Source organism: Triticum urartu, chromosome 3A, assembly GCF_056163025.1.
Source record: "Triticum urartu cultivar PI428250 chromosome 3A, HENAU_Tu73, whole genome shotgun sequence".
NCBI classification, from domain to species: domain Eukaryota; kingdom Viridiplantae; phylum Streptophyta; class Magnoliopsida; order Poales; family Poaceae; genus Triticum; species Triticum urartu.
In genome coordinates this window covers 445,149,063-445,173,277 of record NC_141875.1, presented here as the reverse complement: position 1 = coordinate 445,173,277, position 24,215 = coordinate 445,149,063, and the positions used below count along the sequence as shown (strand labels likewise).

The window sequence follows — 24,215 nt, the reverse complement described above, 5'->3', positions numbered from 1 at the left end:
AAGTCATGAAGAAAGCAATAGCAGAAAAACTAAACGATCATTATGCTAAGCTAACGGATGGGTCTTGTCCATCACATCATTCTCTCATGATGTGATCCCATTCATCAAATGACAACACATGTCTATGGTCAGGAAACTTAACCATCTTTGATTAACGAGCTAGTCAAGTAGAGGCATACTAGGACACTCTGTTTGTCGATGTATTCACACATGTACTAAGTTTTCGGTTAATACAATTCTAGCATGAATAATAAACATTTATCATGATATAAGGAAATATAAATAACAACTTTATTATTGCCTCTAGGGCATATTTCCTTCATGGATGCACGACGTCTTCGAGGTGGTCCCCAGCATGGAAGGTAATTGTGTCTTGGCACCATGCTAGTTGTTCGCTGGTTACCTCTTCCGTTGTGTAGATGGCGCGTCTGGCGAGCTTCTAATTCCGACGTGTATCAGCCGTTGTGAATATCATGTTTACCGAGGTCTCGCAGGAGATATCGTAGCGTCGGGGAGGTCATACGATGCGCCTCCATGCGAGGTGATGGGGGCGATCATAAACCTCTTGGGCCTTCCCTTGCATGTTGTACACGCGTTTGATGTAGCGTGAAGGCGAGATGTCAAGGGATTACCCTGATCCATCAACGATCGGCTTGAAGGAGCCGAACGTGAGGTTGTGGTCTGGTGAGAGATCACCGACCTCTAATGATTCTATGAACCGGGTTCGTTGTCCGATCAACGTCGCCCGTGCCTCGAGCGCCAACTGATGGAGCGAATTCACGTCAGATCCCTCGGTAGGGTTCATGACGAGACTGGAAGTACCAGAACGGAGTCTGCACACACAGTTTACCCAGGTTCGAGCCTCCGAAGAGTAATACACTACGTCGTGCTTTGTCTTGGTATTCATGGTGAGGGGACACGTCGTGCAGAGGATTACAATGGTGTTTCAGATGTCTACCGAGAGTTGAGTTCCAGATTGGATCCCTCATGAGGACCCTAGACCTCCATTTAAAACTATAAAGAGGCTAGCCAACTCACCCCCACAAGGCTCCCCCGATTGAGGCTTTGTTGGCCGTCCGATCTGCCTTTCTGGCGCGCCTGAGCCGTTGAATCTTCATATTTGGTAAAATCATTTTTCACCTCACAGTTATTTATCAGTCGACCCATGTGCAAAAGCGATTTGCCCAATCCGCTGCTCGCACGCCGTGGCTCCTTGCCCAATCGCATCCACACCAGGCGAACCCTAAGCCTCCTTTCCCCCGATCACCCAGCCGCCGCACGGCCTCGCTCCTCCTTCCCTCCCGCTGCACCCTCTCCTCGCTCGCAGCCGCCTCCTTTACACCTCCGCCTGAGCTCCGCCTTCCTCGCCGACCTCCCTCCCGCGCCTCTCCCTCCTCCTGCCTCCTCTCTCCCGCTTCACCACAGCCGCCGGTCCCCTCCCTCCCCGTCCATCCTCTCCCTCTCGTTAGCCGCCGCTGCACGAACCTCTCGGATGTGTGCCAGGTAGAAGGCCGGGTGGATGTCTTTGCTCAGCAGGGGAGTGAAAGAAGGATATGAGGGAGAAAGAGAGGAAAGAGGAGACGGAAGTCCGGCGGCTGACGGGACAGGGTTGACGGCGGCTCGATCCGCTCCCGGATTGAGAGCTGCCAGGAGGCTGGGGCTTGGGCGCGATGCACGGGAGGCTGCAGTCCACCTCTTCCTTGTGGTGCAGCGGACGCCGGCATCAGCGGGTGGGCGACAGACCGCGGCCTCAGCGGGTGGGCGACGACACCTGCAGCTGGTGCTATACCCATGGATTCCGGCACAACTCGAAACATTCAGGTGGGTAATTAGAAACTGCTCTGTTTATATATTTTGGGACTGCTCGATGGACAAATCTCGATTTGAAATGTTAGTTGCAAATCGTTCTTTTGCTCGTGATGTGATTTTGCTAGGATGAATTAAGCCTGGGTGGAGTAGCAGATGCGTGCAAGTTTACCTAGAGCTTAGTAGACACACATATTCAGTTCATACTTAATGATATACCTATAGGCAAAATAGTTACAACCTTTTCCTGGTATCGTACATGAAAGGCTGGCATTCTTTCTGTGCTAGCGTGAGCATGTTGTTCTTGCAGTGCATGGACTTTCTCAGTAATTATGTCACTATGAGAATGCTTGGTGGTGAGTGTGTCTCCATCTGCTAATACATCGGTCATACCTTGGTATATATGCTTGGCGCTATCTGCAGTGGGTTAAGAAAACAATGTATTTGATAGTTTCATCAGTTGTAAAATACTAAATCTGCAAGGTGTTCTACTGTGGGCGCAGTTTTTAATGGTTCTCTTGCCGGTGATTGAAGGTTAGCTGCTCTAATCAAGGAAATAACATATATCTGCATGGTTGTTATTCTTGCTGTTCATCGATGGTTGCTGTGGTTGAGGCATGTTATGCTCGGTGCTATGCCTACATGTGGTTTTGATCGTCTCCTAGGAAATCTGAACCACGCACATCTCTTGATTTTGCAGGTACGAACATACATATAACATGAGTTGCCATGAAAGATGTCTTCCCATCTCAAGTGATGAAGACGGCGTACCTTTATTTTTTGACACAAGTAAGGTTACTGTTTGCAATCTTGAGGTTTGTAATCTAAAGTAAGAAGTAGGATTATACTTAGAAACAGACAAGCTGCCTTTCAGGTCCCATGATCCAGATTAATTTTTAAATGCTACGTAGTGAATCTGATCCAGTTTATTAGTTTTCCCTTTTTCTATTCCTCTTTGTTCTCTTCACCTGATAGATAGTGTTTGTTTGTCTACTCCCCGTTGTTCTGCAGGTACTGGTCGGTGTTGGATTTGGGCTTTATAAACTTGGCTTTCCAGCAGTTGGTTTTCCTCCATCGCCTGCTTATTTTCCCTCTTCGAAGAGTGAATAAAAGATACATGATGAAATACAGGTAGACAAGTGTGTGGAAATTGGACTTCCAGAACTCATCCTAATGGTCGCATTTTCTCAGGTACACATTACAATTTTTTATGAATTTCTGCTGGACCAAACCATTGTTTAAATGGTTTTGAATGAGGTGATGTTGTACTAATCATGTTTGTTTCCTAGACGATATTTTCCTCATCTGTTGCATTCTGGAAAGTGTCTTTGGTCGGTTTTCTGTTCTTTTCACCGTTTCAATCGTGTGACTGTACACATGTATCCTCACAATTAGTGGCGCTTACAAGAATGGCGGGCCTACCTGTAGCTTTTCTTATGTAGTTAAATAAAACAACCCAGGGTCTCACACTTTACTTCCTTTCTAATATAATAAGGCTGCTATTGCCTGTTAATACTTCACATTGGCGATGAGCTTTACACCAGTTATAGTTCATCGATTATCTTCTGCCTTTTTGATAAACATAATTATATGTTAATTTGCTATATTGTTTTCTTACTTTTTTTATCAAACTGCCATATATGATACACGAAGAAGCATTTACCTTGAAGGCATTAATAGCGTTTTCACATAGAATTTGTTCTTTTTTTGCTCCCTTAATTAGATGCTCTAGAAACCTGATAAGTGTCACGTTGATTCAGACTTGGTGCTAGATGTGTTAGCCCCCATTTATCCTTGACAAGTACCGTATTCTCAAATCTATATGGTTGGTTGTACTTCTTTTATGTTGGAGCTACAGATGCATCTCGGTCATTTACGGAAACTAAAATCTGCATCTTCAGCTCATAGTTTGCCAAAATTTCTTGAGATTTATTCATATTGTTCTTATTAGGTACTTCAAGTCAAACTTTCTTGAGATTTATTCATGTTGTTCTTAGGTACTTCAAGTCAAACTGTACATGCAATTAATGGGGCTACATGATAGTCACTTTAATATATCTTCTTGGAAGCCGCTTAGTGTTTCCATGAATAATTGTCGCTGGTCTGTTGCACGCCTTCATTGTTTGGTGGGCTACTTCCTGCCTGATGTGGTTGAAGAATTTTTAGAGGCATGGTTCATCTTGCGTGCAGCTTTTAGTTTGAGTTTCTATTGACACATTACATTTCCTTTTCATGTAGACCTCTCCTTTTTCATTTTTTATAGCTGGGTGTAATAGCAAGTCGTCTATAATCATTTTGTTTAACTACAATCCGATGCAAAAAACTTCTGTTTAGTCCTCATAGTTCATCCATAATATGTTTGCTTTCAAAACAAAGAAATCGGGGGTCCAGGTTCTGATCATGCTCCGATTGAGTCTATGTAGCTGTCCTTGGTTTTTTTCTATACGCTTGCATCATCTAGGTTCTGACCATGGCACAATCTTGTTTCAAATTTGTTCTCATATATGTATGCGCCGTGATGATTGATGAGGCGTATTGGTGGAAATAAATCTGAAGCAAATAAGAGCTGCGAGCAACTGGTTGTGCCCCTGTTAACCTGCTCAATATTCGTGTTGTTTGCCTGTCGGTCAAATGCCCGCTATTCAGCAGACAGGTATCTCCATTTCTTAAATCCCTTTCTCTATTCAACGCCCAGTTGATACGTGGTTAGGAATCGGATAAATTTTACTCATATAATTTCATATATCTAAAATACCATGTCCAGATAGCTTAGAAACCAGCGTTAGAAAGGACCTGATACACATTACAATTATGGACTACTGATATACCTAATGCATTTCTTCATGATGGTTGGTTCCCTTTCTCCATATCTTACATATTTAATTATGTGAGTTCGGAAGCCAAAACTGATTGAGATCTTTTGTTCTTACTTGCAGATGTTCTGTTATTTAGAGTACTTCAGTTTCCAGTCTCTATATATTAATCAAATTATGGGTTATTTTGTTCCTTGTCTGGCATGTGTATTTGCTTTGCCCTCTGTTTTTGATAAGGCAAGACAGATCAAATCAACACAGTAATCGTTTAATCCTTCACTATATTCTGAGAAAAGCACTATGATTTTCCGTGTCAGGGTAGTACTATGTACAAACTGATGCTTTGTACTACATGTTCCGCTGTATACCTTGACAGTATTAGGCATTTGCATTGTCCTTTCCTTTGTTTGTTCATGCCACATTAGTTTTTTTAGTTATAGCCGGTTTTATTTCTGATTCGAACTGTCATGTTTTCATTTGTTTCTTGTAAATTCTTTCTGATAAGAAGATGTTGTCTTCCAGTTGTATATTTGTTCTCTTGATTTCATTTGTTTCTTATGCAAGGGTTCTCAAATTATTTTTGTATAGGCAAGACAAAACTTGAAAGGTGATCTGGGACAAGTGGAAGGAGGGAAGCCGCTGTAAGATCGATAATAACTTGCCGACAAGAGCATGTTCATTCAGACGTTTCCTTACTAAAAGTTATTTATCTGTAGCAAGTGTTTCTATTGGAACTATCAAATTCAAACTCCTAGGTGTCTATGTCAGGATGTAGGACTTTGTCCGGGCAGCGATACCCCCTCTGATCTTTTCGTGAATACTTTCACAATTCTTTCTGTAAAGTGCTGCTGATTTTAATAAAATCCCTTTGTTCAAAAAACAATATAATTCAAGCTCCTAGAAGAGCTTGTTCATTCAGACCTTTCCTTACATTTTAACTATGACAGTGACCTCTTTTATTATTTTCTATTTGACTATCATATGCATAAATAGTTGAAAATGGTGTTCGTATGGCGCATTTTTAGCTAATTCCTACCATGCACCTGGATGATTTCTAAAACTTGAAAGATATTAAAGAAACGCAAATTGTTTCAAAACACTCCATGTTATTCGAATAAGATAACAAAATATGCATCCTGAAGTATATATTTTCAAATATAAAGTATACTTCATTTTTCGTCTTCGAGGGTTTGAATTTGTACCTAAGTGGTTGCTAAAACCTACTTATTTTACAAGTTAAATATTTTCAAAACACTTCAAGTTGAGATGGTACTTGCACTTTCTCAAACATAATGTTACTGAAAAATGCAATATTTTCAACGCGCACATGGTTTCAAATGGGGCTCTGCGTGGAGTTAAATTTGTTACCATATGTGCTTGTTCGCAACTAAAACAACTAAACCATGGATTCTCTTTTCAGTGTGAACATGGATTCACATATAGAATATTTTCAAACACATAACCATATTTTCAATATAGCATTGTTTAACACATGAGCTTTCTACTACCAATATCGAATATGTCCATGCAAAATGAAACCATTTCATCGACAACATGGCTTTAGCGGGTCTCTGCACCATTTGGCGCAACGGGTCAACTAGTTTTTATATATAGGAGAGGTCTAGAGTTTACATAGAGAAAATATCATATCGATACGGCCGCCGCCTCCTGCCTTGGAGTACACGTTCATCTCCCTCTCCTCCTTAGGGTTCCCTGATTCTCTTTGGGCCTGGTGGGCCCTGGTTAAGGTCAGGTCTGGGCTCCTTTACGTTAGGCACCCCGGGTCTGGGACCCCCGTCACTCATCAACGTGGTAATTATCATCTTCATTAACATCTTCTCCACCACCCTGCCTTGTAGTTGTGCTAGTTGGTTTACTTGCTGGAAGAGTATTATGTTCAGATTGTTAATCATATATTCATACCCACTAATCATAGTTCTTTTGATAAGTAAGAGTGTCGAACCCAACGAGGAGCAGAAGAAATCGATAAGCGGGTTTCAGTAAGGTATTCTCTACAAGTGTTGCAAGATAGTTTGGTAGCAAAAAAATTGGTAACAAGTAACAAAGGTAGCAAGGTGCAGCAAGTGGCCCAATCCTTAATTGTGCTAAGGACAAGTCGGTGGTACTTCTTATAGTGATTAAAACGCTCTTGAGGACACACGGGAATATACTTGTGGGTCATCATGCCTCTTCCCAGCGGGAGCTTCACTATATAGGAGGGGCCATTAGGCAATGGTGCAGTAGTTCCATAAACAATAGGGAGAAGGTAATCTAAGGGGAGAGACCAATGTAGACCTCGACGACCTTGGGGATGAATGTGATGTGCGAATCACCTAACTAGGGGTTTTACATTGTTGGTTGGAGAGCATTGTTATTTTGGGGTATTCCGACGAGCCGCGAGGGAAGGCTACATGGTTGCGCGGGAACGGGCTCGCCGACACTTCATCAACACCTCTTGGCGCCGACCCCTGTCCATCAAGAGGCATGTGCGGCGGTCAGGCGTCGACCGAAGCCACCAACAGGAATGAAATGACAAGATGTGTGAGAGGACGACACCGTGTACATACGGTTCACTTTTGTTTCTTAGTTACCGTGTGAACGCCATCACACATGACTCATTGCACATGTTTCGACTTTGCCAGCCGTGTGCAATATTAACCCCCCCTCCCCCCAACTCTATTGCATTTGAATGCATGACGACCACTTTGAAGATGTCGACGTGCTCGCATCCGTCGCTGAGTATACTACCATTCCTAGGGTGCTAGATCAGCTAACAAGACCTGATGCAGTCGGTCAAAGCGGTGGATGTGGTCGGCGACCGCATCAACACCGCTCACAAGTTTTTAACAATGTTGAAGCAGAAGACAACACCTAGCTAGCTATCTTGTTTTAAAATTTTACATTTACAGATGTAAATGAGATTCTGACATTTATAATTACGTTTTCAAGCACATCATGTTTGAATCACACAACTAATTTGTACAACTTGCGGCGATGGTACCAATCATATCACATGGTTAACGGAACCTATCGTGTGGCTATATTGCACACCATGCACTGAGATAAAATGCTGCAATGTGGACCTATCATCGCACTCAATTAAACACAGAGAACTGTGTGGTACTCATCACACGATTCTTGGCCGTGAATTGTGTGTGGTGCTACCAGTTATCTCACACGTTTTGCGTGTGGTAACCATGTGTAGTGTATCACATACTATTCAGATAAGCCAATCATGCGTGATCGCACATGGTCCTTTTGTTTACACACGTCTCAAAATTTATAAGCGCACACAATTTAACGATAGGATGTGTTATAAAAGCATCTACAACCGGACGCCTCAAATTCGTGTCAAACGTCTAGGCGGACAGCCCCGTTAGTGAACAATCACAAAAAAGACCTATACGACCTTCTTAAACGGGCCTCGAATGCCTGGCCTGACCGGCACCCCTCATATTCAGCCCAAATTTAGGAGGATATGAGCCCGGGACGTGTCCGCCACATCGGACAGACGATGGATCCAACATGGAATCGCCTGCAAACCCGGCGGTCGGACAGACATCTCCTCCGTCCCCGCGTGGCACCGCTCCGCCGGGCCGTGTAGTGCGCTAGCCGGAATATTTAAGCCGATCGCTGGCACCGAAACCCTACCCATCCACATCCCCCCTCCCGTTCGCCGCCGCCGCCACTTTCCACTCGCCGTACGCCACTTTCTGGTAGCAACTATGCCCCCAAGCCGCCGAGCAACTAATCTAATGTTGGAGCGCCGGCTGCAACTCCTTGAGCAGGTCCTGGCAAGGCGCAAAGCCCAGATAGTTGCGGGCCTACCTCCTGATGCGGTAGATCCGGAGGAGGAGGAGCACGAGGACGGGAGAAGAAGGAGCACGAGGACAAGGAGGAGGCGGAGGAGGAGGGGGAGGATGTGGGGGACACTGGAGCCGCGGATCTGCAGGCGAAGCAGCAGACGATCCTCGATTCCCTCCGGTCGGAATCGGCGGCGGAGGCCAAACCACGTCGTCTGCAGAAGGCGGAGGCGGAGCACGCCGCGGACGTCGACGAGATGCGCGCGGCTATGGATGAGGAGGAGCCGGAGCCTTCTTACGCACCCGTCTACCCGGCGCCCGGCACAAAAGTCATGGACATCTCCTACGACGAAACTTAGTTTAGACTAGCGTGATGTACGTACTACTATGTAGGAAAACTTTTGCATGACTCATATGGATTTAGGAAATGAAATACGATGTATTCGAATGCATAGCACCAAATATGAGGTGTCATCGCTTAGTTTCTACGGACGCGTCCAGTGCTTGAGGGGCTGACTAGATGCTCCAGGTGTGTCTTAATATTAATAGGACCCATTTGCACTAGTGGTACATACGCCAGTGACATACATTGACAGATGGGAAATGTTTGACAATGGTGTGGTGGCCGAAGCTTTGGCCGGTCGCACGCGTGCCACTCGGTCATGCAGGGATCCAGGACGAATCCTATTTGGCGCTGCAGGCGTCTGTTAATGTCTATTTTGCAAACGAGTGCCTGCAGCACCCCGTACTGGGCCGGCCCGTTATGCTGTACTTTGTCTGCAAAAAATAAGCACCTCGTCGCAACTCAAACAACAGACCTCCTGCAGTGAGCTTCAATAGTATAACCACCCCGCGACACAACAGGATCTGATAAGATTCAATTCTTTCTTTTATTTATTCTTTCATTTTCCTTTTTCTTTCTCTCATTTTTCTTTCTTCAATTTTTTGTTTTTTGTTTTTTGTTTTTTCTTTTCTTCTTCTTCCTAGTTTCTTTCCCCCATCGTTTTTGCTTTTTCTTTAATATGTGAACTTTTTCAAATTTGATGAAATTTTCTTTTCAAAATCTATGAACTTTTTTCTATTTTTCGTGAACTAGTTTAAAAAATTGATGATTTTGTTTCAAATTTGATGAACTTTTTTTAAAATTCGAGGAACTTTTTCTAAATTTGATGAATTTTTTTTCAAAATCTTTGAACTGTTTTCAAATTCAATGAACATTTTTTCAAATTGGGTGAACTATTTTCAAAAATTTGTGAACTTTTTTATTTTTGTGAACTTTCTTCAAATTTGATGATCTTTTTTCAAATTGGTGAACTTTTTAAAAAAAATGATGAACATTTTTCAAAATTTTGTGATCTATTTTTTTAAAATTGATGAACTTTTTCTTGAATAAGGCAACATTTTTATGCATTGTCAGGAACTTTTTCTGAAATTTTTGAAGTTTCATTTTTGTTAAAGAAAATCATATATGAGTGGCTACGAAAGTGTTAGTGCTGCATTTTGTTAGTTGCAAATATATGCCCTAGTGGTTAGCTGAACACATGTAGGTAATGCCGATCGCAAGTTCTTCATATGTCAAAGTACGTATAAGTTAGTGTAGTACTAATAGAAGCATTAAATACTACGGTTACCATGCGAGTTATGTTGGCGCAATGGTTGTTGTGTATATTTTTCGCGTATATTTTTTGAGGATAGTTTTTCTATTCGTGTCTCCGTTTTTGAAGTAGCTGCTGGGCCGGCCTGCTAGGCGGCGCGTGCGGGCGCCAGGAAGGATAAGCGGCGCTGAATGCACCGAGTAGGAGCTCCCGGGATCCAGCGCACACACGTCTCATGATCCAGGTTTCGGGTCGTTGTTTTCCTCCTTGGCCAACCACGTGCCTTTGGCCCATCACAACCACTTGTTTTTTTTTCTCAGCCTTCCTCTTTATCTTCTTTCCCAAGTCGTCCTCAAAGACCCATGTTCACCACTGCTGACTGAAACTCCGACACGGTGGGCAAAGAAGCTCCACCGCATCTCGAAGCTGCATCTGTTTTTTTTTCGGTGATCTGACCGCGGCGACCATGGCTAGGCCCATAATATCATGGAGCTGCGAGCTCGGGGCAGCGGGTGCTGCATGCTGCGACTGTGGTCGTTGCGTGCTGGAACCAGCGACAATTTTTGCTACATCCACTAATGGCGGAGCTACGACCCACGATGATGGAAGCAGTTATTTGCTACAACCATCGTCGGCTTTTTCTACGACCGACAAGGAAATTTGTTACATTCATTAATGGTGGAGAGGCAACCCGGGATGGCGACGACGACGTTTTTGTTGTAGCCGTCGTCCTTTTTTTTGCTCTAATCGATGTTGCAATCGACGACGAGAAAAGCTAGCGAGGAGAAAAGCTATGGCCAGCGATGAGAAAAGCTACGACCAGAGACATGAAAATGGGTCGGCCGCTACGCCGGTACGCAACACTAAAAGTTGCAACCGATGATCGACAATGTTACAACCGGCATTGTTGAAAGCTGCATCCGGTTATGAAAGAAGCTTCAACCTGCTAGAAAAAAAAACTTCGACCGGTGATTTAGAAAGCTTCAACCGGCGACAGTGAAACACAAAAGCTATAATCGTTAACACAAAAGCTTCGACTGTATATTTTAAAAGCTTCAACTAGAGACCGGCGAAGAACAGGTTGCAGCGGCGAGCCGTTGATGCACATGACATTTTTCTATGCAATGAAAAAGTTGCAGTCGTTGGCACAAAAAGTTTCAACCCTATTTTTGGAAAGCTTCAACATGGTGACAAAAACTTGGAACTGACATCTCACCATTAATGCAATGGCGACACTCCTTCGTCGGAGTTGCGACCTTCACCGGCAAGAGTTGCATGTGACGGAGCCGACGAGAGCCACGGTGACATCAGGTGCTGCGACCGGGGCGGGCCACGCTGGGAGCAAGCGACGGTGAGGCTGGAGAGGAGACGGCGGCCGGGAGGACGTCCAGGCGATGGAGGGCGGTCGAGGGCGGCAGTGACGAGGGCAGCGGTCGGCAGCGACGTGGACGTCTGGCGAGTTGGCTGACGGCTGGGCGAGACCACAGGGCTGCTCAGGGATGAACATGCCTCATGTTTTTTGGGTGTGTCTAGAACACATCTAGATGTGACATAACTATGGCACATCTAAGTTGACTTCATCGCTTGTTTTATGGTCCAAATACTTGTTTTCTTGTTTGTTTGAATTTTTTTGGGTCCGAATAACTGCCACACGTGTGGCATGGACGGGAACCCGCCCGCACGCCTCGTGTGGCATGGACGGGAACCGGCCCGCACGACCATGTCCGCGCGCACAAAAGCACGGCCCGCACGTCCGGTATGTGGCAACCCCGCCCGCACTGCCCCGTCCGGGCCAGACGACCCGCTGCCTGCACGACCCAGCCGTTCCCGGCCTCCGATCCATCCCCTCTCTCGTCTGCCGCCATCGTCCCCCACCTCTCGAACCCCGACCTCCGTCGTCGGCCATCTCTGGTTGCCATGGCAACCAGGGCAGATCCGTAGGGCGCTCCCACCGCAAACCACACCCCAACCCTCCCCACCCCCAGCCCCCCACTCCAACCCAGCCCTCCAGAGACGATCATCTAAAACCAGGTGAAAATCTCCCGATCTCATCCTTCTCATCCTTAAGGCTGAAAATCTCCCGATCTTGTACTGGGTCCATGCTATAGGGGTAGAACACTGCATGGTTCAGTGTATATTCGCAATTGCCAGGCAGAATACATCAGATCTGCCATGTACTACGTTTGAGATTAACTTAAGTTCATAGTTTAATTGACGCAAGTAGTTGGGTATGAAATGGATGAGTAGGAATCCCTAAAAAAGGGCAGGAAGGACAATTTTTGGAATGAAGGGGGTGGGAAAAATTAATTGCCACTTGTGTATAACGACAGTTGCCACCTTTCGTTGTCAGTAGCTGCCACCTATTTTGACCTGTTGCTTGCCATCCCTATCTTCTATGTGCAAGCAGCAGAAGAATACAATTCTTGTGTATTGTTGATGCCTTCTTGTTCATCCAGTGATTGAGAACACATCAGAAAGAAGCGAGACACGGAAAGAATGAATCACGAAGATGGCGCTGATGCTTGGGGTTCTCAAAGGCCAGAAACGCCCCCTTGGCATGCATCAGAGTACAGTCAACTCATCTCTGCAGGGCCGTTGCTGCCACTACTAGAACAGTATGCAGGCGTAGGTATGATGCGTGATAACAAAAGAGGAGAACAGTTGCCATCTTCACAACGATGAAGATGACATTCTACTTATGTCATACACTATCATTTTTTCGCAGGTTCTTATGACCAAAACACTCTTAGGGGGCCCCGTGGCAAGTTCAGTCACAAGGCTCTAACACTGACAAATGTACGGGCAGCCAACTTCAACTAGCTAGTATGGCTAATCAAGGTAATGCAAAAACGAAAAAAGAGCACATACTGCTGTGGACATGAAAAATGAACATGCAAAAAAACTGGCAAAAGGACTCACAAGTTATGACGGGTGAAAATGCAGAGCCTTCATGCAGCACGTGGCATCAGGCAACACCAATGTACCTGCCATCAACGTCATACACAGGTGAGTCCATAAAAAAATGAAGTTGCGGATGCTCAATTAGCAGAAGGAGCATAGTTGACAACTGCAATTGCCATGACTGGACATCTACAATTGCCATGAATTAAAAACTACACTTGTCATCCCTGGACAACTGTTGTTGCCATCCCTGGACACCTGTAGTTGCCATGGAGGAACAACTGTAGTTGCCATGCCAGTGCAACTACATTTGCCATGCCAAGTTGCCATGAAGGAACAACTGTGGTTGCCATACCGATGCAACTACAGTTACCATGCCAGTAAAACTGCAGTTGCCACATCAGGGGCAACTGCAGTTGCCGTGCTAGCACAAAACTGCATTTGCCATGAATTGACCAACCACTACTATGCTTACAGGTCATTACGCTGGTGGTAACCCGGCAAACGTCTCGTGGCAAGCTTCACAAATTGCAGGTGGAGCACGTCATTATGGTGTCACAGACCACACAAGATGGTCAGATGCAGCACAACAAGGTAAGGAAAAAAACTGAACCACAAAAAACAGCGCTACATTTGTTATTTGTAGTTATTTGTAGGCAAAACAAATAGTTGCCATGTTTGTTGAACAGTAGCTGCCATGACTGGGCAGCTACACCTGCCATACATGTCCACGCGCAGACTCACGGCTTGCTGTTTGAAATGATGTCATGCCAAATCACTCGAAGATGGTGTGATCCGTTGCGATACACATGTTATCCAAAGAAAAATCTTACTCTCGTACCTGTTTTTTCTATTACAGGGCCTACAACTACACTGAACAGCGGCGCGGGGACATCTACGGCGGGGAGCTCTGAGCGCACGGAAGACGCGTTCCACCAGCCAGTAGACAATCATGCCGCAAACAATTTCGAGTCAGAGTCGGGAATGGCAATCATTCCAGCAATGCCGACAAGCACCCCTTTGAACACAAGCATTGGCAACACTCAAGTAGATGGAACTGCCGCCGATACTGAAGTGAATGATGAAACTGACGACGACGCACAAGGGGATGAAGATGGTGGGAAATCAGAGATCGTGGTACCTCAGCCACCGTACATTGGGCAGAGATTTGAATCGTTCGAACAAGCAAAGGAATACTACCAGACATATGCAAAGTTCCATGGATTTGCGGTCAACACCGAGTACCATAGGAAAATTAAGAAAACTAACGAGTACAGCAGAGGTGAGATGAGGTGCCACAAGGCACGTAGGAACAAGAAGGGGAAAGGTGTTGCGCCTGTCGTTCCGGAACGAAAGAGAGGTATCATTCTCAAGACTGAGTGCCCTGTCCGGTGTAAGCTAAACGTAGATGGAGCACAGTGGGTGGTCAATGAATATTTTGACGAGCACAACCACCAACTCATAAAGAAGTTCGACCTGGTAAAATTTCTGACCGCCCACAGAGGGTTCACCCCCGTCGAAAGGCAATTCGTAAAGCTGCTACATGATTGTAACGTCGGTCCATCAAGAATGGTACAGATACTATCTCTCATCCACAGCAAAAAGGGGACTCTGAGTAGCATGCCGTACATACCAGCTGACGTCACAAACCTACATGCCAAGTACCGTAGAGAGAGCAAGTTGGCTGACATAGAGGCCACAATGGCCTACTTCGATGAGAAAGCGAAGGAAGATCCAGATTTGTTCTACAGGATAAGGTTGGACGATGAGGACCGTGTCAGGAACATGTATTGGGTGGATGGTGCTGCAAGGAGAGCCTACAAACATTTCCGAGATTGCATTTCATTCGACGCGACGTACCTCACCAATATGTACAAGATGCCATGCGCTCCGTTCATAGGAATAAATAACCACAATCAGTCGTTGCAGTTCGGCTGCGGGCTCGTCCGGAACGAAGACACGGACGGGTACGTTTGGCTGTTCAAGACCTTCTTGGAGTGCATGGATGGACTTGCTCCGATGAACATAATAACAGACCAAGATTTCAGCATGCGTGCAGGCATAGAGGAGGTCTTTCCGTTGGCAGTGCACAGGCACTGCAGGTGGGACATTATAAAGAAGGCTGAGGAGACGCTAGGACTGTTCTTTGCTGACCGTCCAGAGCTGCACAAGGCATTCGAGCTGTGCATGGACCACAGCTTGACGGTGGAGGAGTTTGAAAGGAGCTGGATGGCCATGACTGAAACACATCAAGTCCAAGACAACGAGACTCTTCTTAGCCTGTGGGAGAAGCGAATGTACTGGGTGCCGGCCTACTTCATGCAGTGCTTCTTCCCCTTTCTGCAGACTATGCAGCGCAGTGAGGGGTTCAATGCTGTTTTGAAGCGGTACGTCAGCCCTGGCAACTCATTGCTACAGTTTGCCAAGCAGTACACAGCTTTGCAACAAAAAATTCTGGGATCTGAGCTACAGCAAGAAGCGACCACGGCACTAAAGCAGCCAAAATTGCTAACGTATTTACCGATAGAGAGGCAAATGAGCAAGATATACACCAACAAGATATTTAACAAGTAAGTCAGTTGCGTTACAGTCTTATTTGCAGAAAAAGCACCAAGTCAGTAGGTGCCTTATAGAGTGCAATGCAGTTGCCATGATATGTAGTTGCCATGTTTAATGAAATACTGTTTGCCATGCTTACTCAGCTGCATGTTGCCATGTTCAATGAAAATTCTGTTTTGCCATGCTTGCTCGGGTGCATTTTCCTTGTTGAATGAAGTGCAGTTGCCATGTTTAATGCACTGTGCTTCCATTGGGGCATGTTGGCATGCAAATGCCAATGTCAACTGGAAAAAATGTTATATTGGCGACACATATGCCGAAATGCAGTTGCCATGTTTAATAAAATGCATCTGCCATGTTTGTTGAAATGCAATTGCCATGTTTACTCAACTGTAGATGCCATGTTTAAATAAAAGGACAGTTGCCATGTTTTATGCAATGTGCTTCCATTGGGGAATGTTGGTGTGGAAAAATGACGATGTCCAGTTGAAAATGTACTACAGTTGCCATGTCTAGTGTACTACAGTTGCCATGTCTAGTGTACTACATTTGCCATGTCTAGTGTACTGCATTTGCCATGTTCAACGTACTATATTTGCCATGTTCAATGAACTATGTTTGCCATCTTCAAACAAAATGTATTTCTATTCCCATGACAACATAAGGTGGTACAAGAAAAGAGCGCACGATAGTTTAACAGAAAACACACAAAACTTGCAGATTCCAGGAAGAAATAAAGCGTGCCAGCATGTTCACGGCTTTCCAGGTGGACGAGCATATGTTCAAGGTGTGTTCTATTTTGGGCATGTCAGATTCAAAACCTGAAGACCCGGACAAAGGAAGGAACTACTTCGTCAAAGCCTCGATAGGCGAAGGCGAGTACTACTGCCAATGCTGCAAGTTCGAACGGGACGGCATTGTGTGCTGTCACATACTAAAAGTAATGGACATGAACGCTGTGACACGGATGCCCCGCCATTTCATAAGGCGGCGATGGACTTGGGACGCTGACGATGCGTTGGCGCCGCAGACAACACACGCAGTTCTGGCTGTGCATGACGAGAGACCTGAGTCAACCATGGAAGTCGTGAGGCACGTTGTGCTGACAAAGAACTATGCTGAGCTAATTGATGAAGCGTGCAAGAGTGATGAGACAGTGAGAGTCGCAGAAAAACACAAGAAGGCACTGAAAAGAGAGCTTGATGAGATCAAGAAGAGGAAAGCTGAGGAAGCCTTACACCGGTTCCCTCGCACATCAAGTGTGCCTTCATCCATGGGGCCATCATCTGAAAACTCGGAGATAGGATCTGGAACAGCAAGCACACAGACCCAGGTCAGGAACCCACCCCGTTCTATCACAAAGGGTCATCCAAGAGAGATAAGGTACAAGTCGGGATTGGAGATCCAAGCAAAACACAAGAAAACGAAGAAAGGGGCGGGCAATCCATGAGCAAAAATTGGGGCGATGTGACATGGTCCTTGTGGACATTTTGTTTTGTACCCTAGATGATGAGATTTTTTTTTAAAATTGGGAGAATGACTCTTGAGGGGCATCAGAAGTGGAAGGAAAATTCATTGAATGGATAAATGCAGTTGCCATGTTATGGGTACTTAATCTGCCATGTTATGTGTAGTTAATCTGCCATGTTATGTGTAGTTGGTCTGCCATGCTATTTTATACTAAATATGCCATGCTATTTTATACTAAATATGACATGCTATTTTATACTAAAATATGCCATGCTATTTGTACTGGATCTGCCATTTTAGTTGTACTGGATCTGCCATGTTAGTTGTACTGTATCTGCCACGTTAATTATGCTGGATCTACCATGTTGTTTGTACTGTATCTGCCATGTTAGCTGTACTGAAAATATGCCATGGTATTTGTAATGACTCTGCATGGCATATATTTCCATGACAATATGATGCGGTTTAGAGACACATAGTGTGTTGTGTGCAAAATGTATGGGAAACAAGTTGGAAAAATCGTAACGTGCATAAACCGCAGCAAAGGTTGTGGCTACATGATCAACCTACCCATGCTAGCCGGTGCAGTTAGCGATGAAAAAGAAGAAGCAAAACAGCCAAAATGAAAAACGACAATGACTTTCATTACCCATGTCTGATGAACTATATTTGCCATCTTTTTTAAAACATCGTAGATGCATTTGAAACAGCAAACCGGTGCTAGAAATGATGAAACCATTGTAATAATGACAAACATAAAAACATATCTGCTGTAACGCCTAAAATAGGTTCACGTCCACACATATATTACAGAAACTATTCAAATGTCGCTCACACACCACCACTACATAGTTAGGCTACGCGGGGTTGCAGTCATAACATAGCACACAAACATAGTTTTCAACGAGAAACAAAAAGATAGTACCTTACATTCCTCAGCAACAGAATGTAAGGTATGCGTCCGGTGTGTAACGCCACGTGATCACTTGTACTTCTTGATGACTTTCTTGACAGCTTCCTCCACGAACTCGTGTGCTCCAGACCGCTTGTTGAAATCTTCATTCGTCAACCAGTTCCATGTGTAGATTTTCCGAAGCTCAACGACCGTTGCAGCTGTGATAGGGGGGACAATTCTGCCTTCCCACTTTGCAAAGTATTCCAGCGCGTGAAAGCCACAGTCTGTCTTGCACGAGGAAAAGAGTCAGGTGAACACGCAAAAAGGACAGTCGTAACAAAGATAGACTTCAATTCAGATGTGGCAACAAAAGAGGGGTTGGATTGACGTAAATGGCACATGAAGGAAGGAAGAAATTACGTGTTCCCTTGCTTCGCAGTCGCCACATACTCAGTCGAGAAATGCCTGATCTGGACCTTTGAATGTTCGTAGTGACGGTTCCATGTCTCTTTGAGGTTGTTAATGAAGAATTCGGCATGCGTAGTAAGGTCTGCATCAGCTTCCGAACGGATTGAATCAAGCACCTCAAAACGTTGGTTCTTCAGGTCAAGACAGATCACATAGTGGTGACCACACTTGTCGTGTGGGTCATGTGGTGCAAGCTCCTGGAACATGGGGAACATGACCTGCATTTAAAAGTGAAGAAATGAGAAGCAGAGTTCACATAAAGAACAACAGAGGGACAAAAAAATTAGAATCACGTAGAATGTTTGGTTACGGGTGGGGGTAGTTGAAATAAAGTTGCCGTCCATGTATGAACAAAATGTGCCGTGTATTTTACTATCAAGTTTCCACATAGTTTGCACGGGATGCAAAAATCAAGAAGTCAGTGTGCACGGCAGCTGTTGCCACATGAAAACATGTGCCACATAAACACAAAGTGCAGATGATGGCAAAAAACCACACCATGTGAAAAAACATTGCAGACAGGGAAGGAGTACTCACATATTTCTTCAGTGTGAGCTTGAATTCACCGTGTTGAGCAAAATTCTTCCTCAGGATTTTGTGGTGAAAGTCACCATCCCATATTTTGCAGGTCACACTGTAATGCATGATTATCTTGTCGGCACACACATCGGTGTGATTGTTGATGTAGTCGATCCCGCATGCAACTACATTCGTCGACATTTTATCGTTTGGCCTCATGGACTCGGCAAGATCACCCAGCTCGACGTACGTCGCTCCGCATTGAATGACTTTGGTTCTGTCCAAACATAAGCTATATGAAAACGATATGACATGGAATAATCATGCCTACTAAGTAAAAATAAATATATGAAAGAACTAAAACATAAGCGGATCGTGTATAGAAAGTACGAAGAAGATGAATGGTAAAAAAGGAGCAAAGCAAAATGAGAGTTTATGGGGTGTGGTCATTTACGCTTTCAGCTCCTTCATGTGCTTGTTGCTGGCCCTCGCATTTCCAAACCGCTAGACGATATCGTACAGCTGGGTCTGTTCCTTAGTGGCCCTGAATTCGGGCTCGTAGTATTCCGCGGGAGGTGGGTGAACTACCCTCTGCTGCCTCACAGAACCAGGAGTGGCACTCCTAATGGTATCCTCAGATATCGTATCTGAAGGCACGTTGGAACTTGATTGCCCTTGCCCTCGTGAGGACCTCCTCTGCAATGCTGCCTCCTCAATCATGCGGTAAGCTTCGTCAAGTGACGGTGAAATCTCCTCAGGGGTGGCTGCAATGATAAAAAAAGTGGGTTAGGATACCTAGAAAAATAAAAAACAGATGGATTGCAAGGAAGATAGGGTGCATGATGTGAGATGTAGGTAGAAAAAAGTGGGGTAGTTGCCATGTGTTGTCCAACTACAGTGGCCATGTCGTAGCAACTACAATTGCCATGTAGTTGCACTGTAGTTACCATCTAGTTGGACTGTAGTTGCCATGTCACAGCAACTCCATTTGCCATGTTGTGGCAACTCCATTTGACATGTGATTGCCGTATGAAAAAATGCAGCATGGAAACAAAAAAGTGCAGGCGACATGGCATGGCAAATCCAGTTGCCATGTGTAATGCACTATATTTACCGTGTGACAGCAACTACAGTTGCCATGTTGAATCAACTTCAGTTGCCACGTGGTTGCCCAAATGTCAAATGCAGCATGGCAGCAAAAAAAATGTAGGTCACATGGTGCATCAAATCCAGTTGCCATGTCATCACATGTCAGTTGCTATCACAAGTGAGAACCCCCAAAAATATGATTGGGACAAAAGTCAAACTACAAAGATGTATACAAGAAAAATCATAAGGACATGACAAGTGTACCTTTCACAATCGGCTCTGCGAACTTGACAGCCTTCCTGCCCTCGACCATTGGCTGCGCCATCATTGCGGCATGCCTCCTGGGAAAGCAAAGGCAACTGGCATAGCATCTTGCACCACCGGTTGATCTTGACTGATGCCAAGGCTGAAGCTCAGTGGGGTAAAGGCCATTGGGTGCCTCTCATTCCTACTGGCTGGACCACGAATGACTTGCGGGGCAGAATCCAAGGGTGAAAGACCGACAAACATATCTGAATCGGCCGCTACAGAATGATTGGCCTTATTTGCAGGGCGGGGCGTGTTGTCAGCGGTATCAGCCGTAGCTTTCATGGCAATCTTCTTGTTTGGGCTGTAGGGGACACCGACATTGACTGGGAGCCTGGAAGTGCGCAGATTTATGCTAGGGATTTCCACTGCGGGTAAAGGCGCAGTCTGCTCCGGTTTTTCACCCGCGTCACTCGTGCCCGGCTTGACACCTGCATCAGTTGTGCCCCGGTCTTCCGGTTTCTCCATCACATTGCTTTTGGCAGGTGGCGGGAACAGTGTGGACGCAAGAACATAAATAGACTCGTCTCTCCTGCTCCTAGCTACAGCCGGTGCATTGGGTATGTCTGTTGGTTGCTTGCGAGGGCTACGACGCCTAGGTGGAAGACCAGCACGCGAAATAGTCGCCTTAGAAGTATCTGCACCGACAGGAGCTGGAGCTGTTGTGCCAGGACTCTCACCTGTAGATGGCATATCCTTGTGAACTGTCGCCTCAGCCGCTTCTGCCGTGGACACAAGAGTGCCACCACGCACGCGCTTGGAATCAGTGTCAGATGAGCGGGAATCTTCCTTGCTTAGGTTCGTCTCGGGAGCGTCCACTTCAACGCTTGCTGATGGGGTGGCATGGCTCACAGCAGCATCCTTCATTGCCAGAAGAGTTGGCAATATTTCAGCTGTCCTGGCAGATACCGACTCATCACTCCCCGATGTACGGATGCCTGTTGTTCTAGCCTGCACATCTGCAGCCGGCAGAGATGGTCGGCCACTTGCATCAGAGTTGGTGGGAGCGGTCAACGGTGCAGCAGCAGTATTGTCGCTTGGTGCATCATGTACATCTGAGTTGCCCCCTGTTGAAAACTTTGAATGCAGGCGTTCGAGCGGGTCCTTACTGATATGCTTGGCCCCGCGTGTAGTAGTCTTCTTCACCCTGCAAAAAAATAAAGCACATGAAAAAGGTATTAAAAAATGAACAAAAAATATGTTTGCCTTGGTAGAAGTCTTAAAAAATGGAAAAACAAGTGCAAAAGCTGGTAGTTGCCATGTAAGGGGAACGTGAGTTGCCATGTGTCATAATTAGCAGTTGCCATGTTGACAAAATTGAAGAATGATAAAAATGTCTGATCTGCCATGAATGCAATTTCAAACCTAGGTGTGGGATGAGCTCACAAGCCAACGGTAAAGATGGCAGTTGCCATTAGGTACATTAAAGTTGCCATTTGGCCTAGATTCCAGTTGCCATGTAAAAAACAATAGGAGTTGCCATACACTTAAAAAGGAAGGAAAAAATCATTTGGAGAACAGCAGTTGCCACGTGGGGGGCGATGACAGAAGACAATGTGACAAGCTAAACAGATGCATTGGAAAATTAAGAAAATATAGCGCTATGTCAATGAAAGCGGATGAAAAAACCTACTTCCTGACTGCCTTCCTCATGTCTGGCAACACGACAGGATCCCCGGTGTTGGTCGTCGTCGTGCGAGGAGATGACCTGGTGGAAGGGGTGTCACCGGCAATGGGGGCGCCTTTGTTCAACCGAGCAGAAACACGGGTTGGCGTTGGCGCCTGTTTCTTCGTAACTGCTCGTCCACCAACTGTCGGCTCGCTGCACGTATGAGATGGAGGAAAAAAAGGTGGCAACTGTCAGATAGCAAACTCATTGCCGCGCTTGACAAAAACAAGTGCAAAAAAAGGATGAGTCTGTTTGAAGAAAATAGACAAAGCAAAAAACTAAAATAAAAGTCAAACCTCCTTCCTGGCAGCTGCCGGGTTGGTCCTAGACCTCTTGCCAGCAGAACCCTGCCCAACACCCTCTGGAGCCCTCCCCCTCTTTGATGGCAAAACCCCCTCGCCTCTCGCAGCCATGTGTTGTTTCACTTTCTCCGGTTGGGGGACATCTGTTGCATCCTTGCCCTTGTTACCACCTGCGTGAACTTCAGCATGATCATCATCATCGGTGTCCTCTTGCACATTCTCCATGACATCGTCGTCATCCTTGCTGAGGCCAGCATCTCCACCTAGTTCAACTTGTGTGTCAGCAGGCTCTTGAGAACTGTTGTAGTCATACCGGCCACGGCAACCGGTTGGCCGGTGTGTACGTTCTGGGACAAACGAAGTGAACTGCCTTGCAACCGCGTCGCTGTCAGAGCCACTGAGGGACGTCCACCCCTCAACCAACTTCCCGAGCAAGCCGGTCATTCCAGATGCAAACTGCCCTATTAGATGCTCAACAGGTGCCCTCGCCTGTGCACGAAACAAAGAAGCATAAATGACCATTGTATTGCAATCACTTGCACGACATCAAAAAATAATCCACGGCAAACCATAGATGTAGATCTTTTGATTACCTTGGCAGGGCAAGACGGAGCTGAGTGCACGTCCATCCACTTTCCAAAGTTTTGAGGCCCCCCAAACACGCTGTAGTCTATAGCATGCTTGGCCATCAGCTGGAAAGAACAAAAAAAGAAAAAAAGAAAAAAGCTAGGACGTAAGAGAGAGAATGTAAGTTCAAGCACGAATGAAAAGAGTTGCCATGTGGAATGAGACATGGATACAGTACTCAGACAGCCATGGATAACAAAAGGTAGTCATCTCTTATGACCCACAGACGGTTGCCTCATGCCAATTTGTAGGGATGCCATGTGGGCAAAGAAACCAGAACTAACCTGCAGTTTTCCATATGTGGTGTCAGTAGCCTTGTCTGCGGCAAGCACAGCCTTGACAGCGTTGATAGTCCATGCAGAAACAGCAAACTTGTGCGCAGGCGGCGGGCCTCCTGTCCCAGTGAAATCCACGATGGACAGGTCAAGACAGTCGACGTACATGAGCTGATGCAAAACAATTTTAAAAAGAAATAAATATCAGTTGCCATCATGGGTACTGTGTGGAGGAGAACATGATAATATATGTTCCCATGATAATCAAGTTGAGGTGCATGAAAGAATAGAAGAAAAAGAAGAAGATGCCATCTGCATGTGCTAATTGCCATCATAGTGTGATAGCAGTTGCCATGTTGTTATGATGGCAGTTGCCATCATAGTATGATGACACTTGCCATACTAATATGATGGGAGTTGCCACATTGTCATTATGGCAGTTGCCATATTGTCATTATGGCAGTTGCCATCTTGATAGGATCAGGTTGCCATCTTGTTATGATCAGGTTGCCATGCATGAATAAAAGTGTGTTAAAAAAACAGTGTTCACAGAAACAACTGGTAAAAAAATACCATTAAATGCAATCAACAACCCTTTTGGTACATCTTGCTTGAGAATGCATCGTGCAGGAAGTCGGCAATAAACTTACACCAATTCATGTTCTTCACATTTCCCAGATCCGCCCGCACCACACAAAATTTCAAGACAAAAAAAGGTTAGCGCATCAGAAATCAAATGGAAAAAAACATCGGAAAACGCTGGCAGTCACTACCTTTACACATGACATCGGAGCCAAAAAGATCAAAGGAAAATAAAGTAGTAAAGATGGATCATTCACCAGGGTGGGGAAGCATTTGTTGCTTGGGCGAAGAGAGGTGGTCGGCGCGAAAACAACTGAGATGAGGTACATGAGTAGCTTCATCTTGAAAACATCTCCATGCGTCGTCATGGCCTGCAGCGAATCTGCCACTGCAGACGTGTTCGGCATGGATTCAGACCCAGGAAACAAACGGGGGAACAGCGCTTCCTCGATCTCATTGTTGACCTCGTACGAGACTTTCATATGTCCACGAGGCACACCCAAAGTGCAGAACACGGATTCCTCGTTCAACGGTAG

At 45.4% G+C, this 24,215-nt stretch overlaps 2 protein-coding genes and 1 long non-coding RNA gene across 3 annotated transcripts; 2 read left to right on the top strand and 1 right to left on the bottom strand.

The window, feature by feature from the left end:
* Positions 1-1,188: 1,188 nt before the first annotated feature.
* LOC125543863 (uncharacterized) lies at positions 1,189-5,537 on the top strand. The gene is made up of 4 exons (XR_007298918.2): positions 1,189-1,821; positions 2,507-2,595; positions 2,818-4,459; positions 5,208-5,537. It is a non-coding gene; the product is annotated as an uncharacterized LOC125543863 (long non-coding RNA).
* Positions 5,538-12,902: 7,365 nt separating this feature from the next.
* Positions 12,903-16,927, top strand: LOC125546856 (protein FAR1-RELATED SEQUENCE 5-like). The gene is made up of 5 exons (XM_087515435.1): positions 12,903-13,023; positions 13,396-13,512; positions 13,778-15,171; positions 15,265-15,488; positions 16,198-16,927. The coding sequence occupies exons 1-5, from the start codon at positions 12,903-12,905 to the stop codon at positions 16,925-16,927; spliced, it is 2,586 nt and encodes an 861-aa protein (XP_087371561.1).
* Positions 16,928-17,929: 1,002 nt separating this feature from the next.
* LOC147980012 (uncharacterized) lies at positions 17,930-19,030 on the bottom strand. Its single transcript, XM_087516808.1, has 3 exons — positions 18,848-19,030; positions 18,266-18,528; positions 17,930-18,134 (listed from the first exon to the last, which is right to left on the bottom strand). Exons 1-3 carry the CDS (start codon positions 19,028-19,030, stop codon positions 17,930-17,932), a joined length of 651 nt encoding a protein of 216 aa, XP_087372934.1.
* Positions 19,031-24,215: the final 5,185 nt, after the last annotated feature.

Excerpts from the sequence above, each read along its gene's own strand:
- LOC125546856 (XM_087515435.1), top strand. The coding sequence starts at position 12,903 with ATGAACATGCAAAAAAACTGGCAAAAGGACTCACAAGTTATGACGGGT. Across the intron at positions 15,172-15,264 it reads CCATGACTGAAACACATCAA|ACTATGCAGCGCAGTGAGGG; the intron begins GTCCAAGACAAC and ends CCCTTTCTGCAG. Across the intron at positions 15,489-16,197 it reads ACCAACAAGATATTTAACAA|ATTCCAGGAAGAAATAAAGC; the intron begins GTAAGTCAGTTG and ends CAAAACTTGCAG.
- LOC147980012 (XM_087516808.1), bottom strand. The coding sequence starts at position 19,030 with ATGTCGACGAATGTAGTTGCATGCGGGATCGACTACATCAACAATCAC. Across the intron at positions 18,529-18,847 it reads AGCTCACACTGAAGAAATAT|GTCATGTTCCCCATGTTCCA; the intron begins GTGAGTACTCCT and ends TTTTAAATGCAG. Across the intron at positions 18,135-18,265 it reads GCGACTGCGAAGCAAGGGAA|CAAGACAGACTGTGGCTTTC; the intron begins CACGTAATTTCT and ends CTTTTCCTCGTG.